The sequence below is a fragment of the Corvus kubaryi genome, unplaced genomic scaffold (assembly GCF_017639235.1).
Source record: "Corvus kubaryi isolate FWS band 111438036 unplaced genomic scaffold, C.kubaryi_AGA036_p1.0 37301, whole genome shotgun sequence".
In the NCBI taxonomy this organism is placed as follows: Eukaryota; Metazoa; Chordata; class Aves; order Passeriformes; family Corvidae; genus Corvus; species Corvus kubaryi.
In genome coordinates this window covers 500,723-508,360 of record NW_024581094.1, presented here as the reverse complement: position 1 = coordinate 508,360, position 7,638 = coordinate 500,723, and the positions used below count along the sequence as shown (strand labels likewise).

The following is a 7,638-nucleotide window of genomic DNA, read 5'->3' as shown; positions in this document are numbered from 1 at the left end:
TCGCTGAGGGGGCTCAGGGGCAGCCATTCATCCCTGACCTATACTGAACACAACCCCCAGAGCTGCTGGGAGCAGCTGGGACCTTGGGCATTTCTGCTCAGGATCGTGTCACCTCCATGGCCAGAACCATGGGGTGGGAAGGGCTGGTTTGTACAGCAAGACCGGCGTGACCCTGCCTGGGCTGCGATGTGTCTGTGCTTATTGAGCCCCAGCGACATCCTGAGCGAAGGCCGGGTCGGAGCCATTTGTCCCAGGGCTTCCTGCTCACCCTGATAGACCCCGTAACTGGGTGGAACGAGGAGTTGTGTAGGAGGAAAAGTTCTGGAGTGCTTAACCCGGGTGCTGTGGGTACCCTTGGATGGGGAGTGGGGCAGCATGCTCTGCCTGCCCGGGTATGTGCCCTGCTCCTGCTTTCCCCAGCCGCAGGGACCCCGCTCCCCGCGGACGGCCGTGTTTACTCAGGCCCTTCCTGCCGGAGAGGGTATTTCCACATGTGCGGGAGCAGCGGAAGGGAGGGTTCTGCAGGGTTTTGGCGATTGTGTAGCTGATGTCGGTATGTTTCCCATCTCCTGATCTCTCCGGGAGGGCGAGAAGCCGCGCTGAACTGCGCCACCGGCCTCCCGCACCTCTTGGACGAGGAACCGGCTTCCCGCTGGTCCGGGGGATGCTTTTTCCCGTAGCTGTAGGTACTAGATGGCCGGGGGGATGTTCTCTCTCCTCTTTCACCACTCTCCCGTGCAATCACAACATTTCTGCCCGTTTCCGTGGCTCTGGGGTCACAGGCGCAGCCCTGGTGCTGGCAGGAGACCCCGGCCCCCCGTGGGCTGCGCTGGGGGGTGCTCGGGGAGCCCCGAGTTCCCCCGTCCCTCCCCCGGGCCGCCCCGCAGCCGGGCTCTGTCCTGGAAGTGTCTACGAATTCTCCCTGGAGCTGAGAGAGACCCCGGGCAGCCTGAGCCCGCCCCGTTCCCCGTTTCCCGTTCCCCGTTGGGGTTCGCCTCGGCGGCCAGGGACGGGGCCGCTCCGGCTGGTGCTGGGGCTGCCGGGGCGCTCGCCAGCCCCGAGGCACCGGCGCTGCCCGGTCTCGCAGCGCCTCCCGCCGGCCGGAGCGGGTCCGGGTCAGCCCCGGCAGCCCCCGGGCTGACGGATGGACGGGGCCGCCGCGGCCCGGTTGCCCCGCTAGTGCGGAACCGTCACGGGTGGAAAACGCGGGACTGAAAACAGCCCGGAGCCGTGGGGATCCCGCTGCCCTGGGGCAGGAGTTGCAAACCCGGCCCCTGCTCGGGCACCCGGAGCGGGCGGGGAAGGGGCCGCGGTGGCTCCGCGGCTCTAGGAGCGCCTGTCCCCGTCCGCAGCCCCAACCCGCCCCGGCTGCCGGAACCGGCCGGCCCGGGACATCCCTGCTCCGAGAGGCCGGTAACAAACCAGGCCCGCTCCGCTCGGCGGCCGGTAACAAACCAGGCACGCCCCGGCCGCCGGGACCGCCCAGCGCCGCGGGGCCGTGAGAGGCGGGACCGGCGGGGGGCGGGACGGTACCGGGAGAGGCGGGTCCGGCGCAGGGGTAGGAGGCGGCGATGGCGGTGCGGAGGGGACCGGAACCGGGATCTGAACCGGGACCGGGTCCGGGACCGGGGCTGGCGCTGCCGTTTCTGCTGCTGCTGCTGCTGGCGGCGACGGCGGCGCGAGCGGGGGACGCGCGGCAGGAGGAGGCGGTGCGGGCGCTGGCGCGGCGCCTGCTCGGCCCACGGGCCGCCGCCGTGTCGCTGTCGGTGGACCCGGCGCTGGCGGCTGGCGGGCCTGACATCTACCGGCTGTGGTCCCCTCCCGGCGCCGCCGTGGCCGTCGCCGTAACGGGCTCCAGCGGCGTGGCGGCGGCCGCCGGCCTCTACCGCTACCTGCGAGACTTCTGCGGCTGCCACCTGTCGTGGTCCGGGGCGCAGCTCCGCCTGCCAGACCCGCTGCCGCGGCTGCGGGCCGAGATCCGCGCCGCCGCCCCCGGCAGGTAACGGGGACGCGGGGCCGGGTGCGGCTCACGCATCCTTAGCGCGGGACAAGGCGCTGTTATGTAATGGGGGCCCGGGGGGCGCGGGGGGCCCGGGCGCACCCTCGCCGCTCCCGCAGGTACCGGTACTACCAGAACGTCTGCGCCCAGAGCTACTCCTTCGTCTGGTGGGACTGGGCGCGCTGGGAGCGGGAGATCGACTGGATGGCGCTGAGCGGCATCAACCTGGCGCCGGCTTTCGCGGGGCAGGAGGCGGTCTGGCAGCGGGTGAGGACTGGGGCCGAGGGCGACGAGGACCGGGAGGGCGTCGGAACCGGAACCGACAGGGTGGCGGTGGCGGGACCTCTGGAACCGGGAGCCGTAGGGCCGGCTGACCCCCAGCGCCCGGTGCAGGTTTACCGTAACCTGGGGCTGAACCAGTCAGAGATCGATAAGTACTTCACGGGCCCCGCGTTCCTGGCCTGGAACCGGATGGGGAATCTCCGCCGCTGGGCCGGGCCGCTGCCGCCCGCCTGGCACCTCAAGCAGCTCTACCTGCAGGTACCGGGGACGGCCCCGCCCGCCCGGGGCAAACCCCTGTCACCCTCTGGTCCTCCTGGCCGAGGCTGTCCTCGCGGAGCCTCGGGCATCCCCCCACCCCATCCCGAGCTGCGACAGCCCCCGGGGTCCCCTCGCGGGAAGGTGGGGGCTTCTCTCTCTCCCTCTGCTCCCTCCCTTCTCTCTCCCAGTACCGGATCGTGGAGCGGATGCGCTCGCTGGGGATGACCACGGTGCTGCCGGCCTTCGCGGGCCACGTGCCGCAGGGGATCCTTCGGTAGGTGCAGTCCCCGCCCCGGGGTCTCATGTCCAGCAGCACCTCCCACTGCGACTTCCCCGGGAGGCTGCCCTGTGCCATGGGCACAGTGGTCCTGTCCTGTTCTTCTGATCCCCATCTCTGCCCTCCGGCCCAGGGTCTTCCCACGCGTGAATGCCACTCACCTGGGGCACTGGAGCCACTTCGACTGCACCTACTCATGCACCTACCTGCTGGACCCAGAGGACCCCATGTTCCAGGTGATCGGGACCCTCTTCCTGAAGGAGCTGATCAAGGAGTTTGGCACAGACCACGTCTACAGCGCAGACACCTTCAACGAGATGACCCCCCTCTCTTCTGACCCTGCCTATCTCTCGAGAGTCAGCAATGCCATTTTCAGGTCGATGACGGGAGGTGGGTCAGTGTGCAGTGCTGGCCTGGCCACAGGGGTCCAGGTGGCATAGCAGGGGCTGGGGGAGGTGGCTGCGGGCCCCATGCAAGTGCAGAATCCACTGGTGCCAGACCCTCAAAACCCCCTTGAAGGGTGGTTGGTGGCCTCAGGGCCTTGTGAGACACCTGTGGGCCCTGCCTGGAGAGGATCTCACCTGGTGCTCTTGTATCCCCAGCTGACCCCAAGGCGCTGTGGCTGATGCAGGGCTGGCTCTTCCAGCACCAGCCTGACTTCTGGCAGCCAGCGCAGGTGCGGGCCCTGCTGCATGGTGTGCCCCTTGGCAGGATGATTGTTCTCGACCTCTTTGCTGAGTCCAAGCCCGTCTACCAGTGGACAGAGTCCTTCTATGGGCAGCCCTTCATCTGGTGTATGTTGCACAACTTCGGGGGCAACCACGGCCTCTTTGGCACAGTGGAGGCCATCAACCATGGCCCATTCACAGCCCGACGCTTCCCCAACTCCACCATGGTGGGCACGGGGCTGGTGCCCGAGGGCATTGAGCAGAACGACATGGTGTACGAGCTGATGAACGAGCTGGGCTGGCGTCAGGAGCCCCTCGACCTCCCCAGCTGGGTGACGCGCTACGCCGAGCGCCGCTACGGTGCCCCAAATGCGGCCGCAGCCAGCGCCTGGCGCCTGCTCCTCCGCAGTGTGTATAACTGCACCGGCGTCTGTGTCAACCACAACCGCAGCCCGCTGGTGCGCCGGCCCTCGCTGCACATGGACACAGAGCTCTGGTACAACGCCAGCGACGTGTACGAAGCCTGGCGCCTGCTGCTGAGCGCTGGCACTGAGCTGGGCTCCAGCCCCACCTTCCTCTACGACCTGGTGGACGTGACGCGGCAGGCGGCCCAGCAGCTGGTCGGCAACTACTACCTGAGCATCCGCCAGGCCTTCCAGAGCCACGCGCTGCCGGAGCTGCTGACGGCCGGCGGCGTGCTGGTGTACGACCTGCTGCCGGAGCTGGACAGCCTCCTCTCCAGCCACAGCCTCTTCCTCCTCGGCCGCTGGCTGGAGAATGCCCGTGCCATGGCCACCAGTGACCAGGAGGCTGAGCAGTATGAGCTGAATGCCCGGAACCAGGTGACGCTCTGGGGGCCCAGCGGGAACATTCTGGACTACGCCAACAAGCAGCTGGGGGGGCTGGTGCTGGACTACTACAGCGTGCGCTGGAGCCTCTTCGTCTCTGTGCTGGTGGAGAGCCTCAACTCAGGCCGCCCCTTCCACCAGGACCAGTTCAACCAGGCTGTCTTCCAAGTGGAGAGAGGCTTCATCTACAACAAGAAGCGCTACCCAGCTGTGCCAGCTGGGGATACGATGGAGATCTCCAGGAAGCTGTTCCTCAAATACTACCCCAGCGCCCTGCAGCGCAGTCTGGCTGGGCCTGCGTGACTTTGGGTTCTGCCTCCGGAGCCTCCCCCAGAGAGGGTGGACAGAGCCCCTGCACCCTCCCCCATCTGGACTTCTGGCCTGATGGCTGTCCTGGCTGTACTGGAAGAGGGGCACAGAGCCCTGGTGGCCCCCAGCCAGCCTGGACCCCCCACTTCCCCCACATGGGCAGGACGTGCCCCAAGAGGGGCTGGCACGTGGACAAGGGGCTGGCAGATGGATGGGGACCAGGCTGTGTCCCAGGGACCCATCCCGCACGGCGCTTCGTGCTCAGCACTGCCTAGCTGCCCTGAGCCTGTTCCAGGAAAGCTGGGCTGTCCCGGTGCTCTCAGCTGGAAGCTTGGTGGGACACTGCAGAGGGACAGGACAAATGTGTCCCTGCTGTGGGGCCTTGGCTGGCTAGCAGGGGCAGTGATGGGGGACAAGCAGCCAGGGAGGTGGCATTGGGCGGAGGGCAGAGCAGCCCTGGACCCCGGTGCCTGTGGGGACATGGCACTGCATGGCCTTGTCCACATTTGGTGCCTTTTGTATCATAAAATACTTGGCAGCATTGCCTGCAGTGTTGCTGGGGCTGTGCTCCCCAGGACAGAGTTTTTGAGGCCTTTTCCACAGCTGGGGCTTGGGCAGAGCCCAGCTGCAGAGCAAATACAGACTCTCCTCTCCTATGTGTGTCCAACTCCTTTTGCTAGTACAGGGCTGTGTGGAACATGGCAGGGGCAGAGGAGCAGCTCAGCCCTGAGCCTGCATAGCAAGAACAACACACTGCCAGATGTGTCCTGGCAGCTGGGATGCCTGGCACAGCAAAGCACGTCTGGTGCAGATCCCCAAGGGCTGCGGCTCCCCTTGTGCCCCAGAACCTCCTCCGGCAGGGAGGTCCTGGCTCAGCGGAGTCTTTATCACAGCACCTGCACGAGGATCAAGGCACAGGGAGCACCAGGCATGCACAGGGAGGTGGGTGGAGGGGCCTTGAGATAAGGCAGCAGACACAACACGGTGGCGTGGGGCGGGGGGACCCTCTTCCCAGCCCTCTTAAATGGCCTGGCCCCGTTGGCCAGCACTGCCCAGCCATGGAGAGAACAACGGTGCTGATCACAGGCTGCTCCTCAGGCATCGGCCTGGGGCTGGCTGCACGCCTGGCGGCCGACACCACTCGCCGCTTCAAAGGTAAAGGGTCGATGCTGCCCCGGGGGGTCCAACAGCCCCAGCTGGTCTCTGGGCTGGACCAGGCAGCGCCTCACCAAGGAAAACAGAGCGTGGGGGTGGGCTGGGGTTGGTGCTGGCCGCACAGCTTGGTGGCCACACTCTCTCCCCAGTTTATGCCACCATGCGCAACCTGGCCAAGGGTGAGCGGCTGCTGGAGCGCCTGGGGGGCTGCTGCCCTGACACGCTGGAGGTCCTGCAGCTTGATGTCACTGACCCACGCTCACTGGCAGCTGCTGCACAGCGGGTGCAGGGACAGCGCCTGGATGTGCTGGGTATGGCTCTTCCTGCTGGCCCCAGTGTCCCTGGGGTGGCTGAGGGGACCTCTCTGGGGTCACAACCCTCCCCAGGGCACTGGGAGCAGATGCTAAACCATGGGAGGTGCAGGCAGTCCTAGGGCTGGGACAGGATGTGTTTAGCAGGGCAGAGGTGCAGGAGATGGATTTGGGGGTGCCAAGGGCCCATCAACAGGGAAAGGCCCCCCATTTCTGCCTTCTGGCACTCAGTCTGTGTGCGGGGCTACAGTGACTGGCTGACTGCGCTGTGCCCGGCTGACTGCACCATGCCTGGCAGTCTGCAATGCAGGGGTGGGACTGATGGGACCGCTGGAGACCTGCTCCGACCAGGCCATGAAAACTCTCTTCGACGTGAACCTCTTTGGGACTGTCCGCACCATCCAGGCATTCCTGCCTGCCATGAAGAGCCGCAGGGCCGGGCGGATCATTGTCTCCAGCAGCATTGGGGGGCTGCAAGGTGGGACCCCCAGCATCCTGTAGTACAGGGAGCTGTGGGGAAGAGTTCTGGTGCTCAGGGTGTGGCTCTGCCCCAGGGCTGCCCTTCAATGCTGTGTACTGTGCCAGCAAGTTTGCAGTGGAGGGGCTGTGCGAGAGTCTGGCCATCGTCCTGCGCCCCTTCAACATCCAGTGAGTGCCAGTGATGCCACGAGGGCTGGATCCTGCCCACCAGCATGGGGGAATGCCAGGGCGGGGGTACGGTGGCAGCTCATGCGCTCCCTCCCGCAGCCTGACGCTGGTGGAGTGCGGGCCCGTCCATACCAGCTTCCTGGCCAATCTGCAGCGCCCCGATCCTGAGGGCAGCGAGATGCGGGGCCTGGACGCCGCGACACAGGGGCTGTACCGCCGGTACCTGTGGCACTGCCAGAGCATCTTCCGCGACGCGGCCCAGGAGGTGGAGGAGGTCCTGCCGGTCAGTCACCGCGGGGTGGGAGTGGCCGTGGGGCCGTGCCGGGGACGGCTCTGACCCGTCTGCGGTGTCAGGTGTTCCTGGAGGCCATCGGCAGCCCCTGCCCACCCCTCCGCTGTGCCAGCACCCAGCTCCTTGCTCCGCTCTGGCCCCTGCGGCTGAGCAGCCCCGACGGCTCCGCGTACGTCCGCGCCATGCACGACTTCGTGTTCGGCGGCAGCGAGGCCGGCGGGGACCAGCCCTGAGCGGAGCCACCGGAACCCCGGAACCCGCTGCCCATGCGAACCCCAGCCCGGACCCGGAGCCGGTCGCGTACTCGGTCCCGCCGTGTCCCCAATAAAGCCCTTTGCAGCCGCACGGCTCCGGCTCCGTCCCCCTCACGCCGCGGTCCCGCGGGTCCCCCGGGTTCCTGCCGCGCTGCGGGGCGGGCGGGGCTGCGAAGTGCCCGGGCCTGCCGGTCCCCTCCCCCCGCGGGCGGAGCCGGGCGCTCCTCCCGCCCGCGGCGGGGCTGCCCGGGAGGCGGTGCTGTTCCGGTGCCGCTCCCGTTCCGGTCGGCGGCGCTTCCGGCGGGGCGATGCCGCCCTTCGCCTCGGGGCTGCTGGT

The 7,638-nt window shown here is 67.6% G+C and overlaps 2 protein-coding genes across 2 annotated transcripts; both read left to right on the top strand.

Annotated features, from left to right (window-relative positions):
* The first annotated feature begins 1,528 nt into the window (after nucleotides 1-1,528).
* On the top strand, nucleotides 1,529-5,297 carry NAGLU (N-acetyl-alpha-glucosaminidase). The gene is made up of 6 exons (XM_042027851.1): nucleotides 1,529-1,999; nucleotides 2,119-2,266; nucleotides 2,393-2,539; nucleotides 2,728-2,813; nucleotides 2,950-3,206; nucleotides 3,419-5,297. The coding sequence occupies exons 1-6, from the start codon at nucleotides 1,572-1,574 to the stop codon at nucleotides 4,633-4,635; spliced, it is 2,283 nt and encodes a 760-aa protein (XP_041883785.1). The 5' UTR covers nucleotides 1,529-1,571; the 3' UTR covers nucleotides 4,636-5,297.
* Nucleotides 5,298-5,665: 368 nt separating this feature from the next.
* Nucleotides 5,666-7,392, top strand: HSD17B1 (hydroxysteroid 17-beta dehydrogenase 1). Its single transcript, XM_042027853.1, is given in 7 exon segments — nucleotides 5,666-5,692; nucleotides 5,694-5,802; nucleotides 5,805-6,107; nucleotides 6,406-6,585; nucleotides 6,662-6,755; nucleotides 6,855-7,038; nucleotides 7,110-7,392. Coding segments are annotated over 7 exon segments (1,068 nt in total). The 3' UTR covers nucleotides 7,281-7,392.
* Nucleotides 7,393-7,638: the final 246 nt, after the last annotated feature.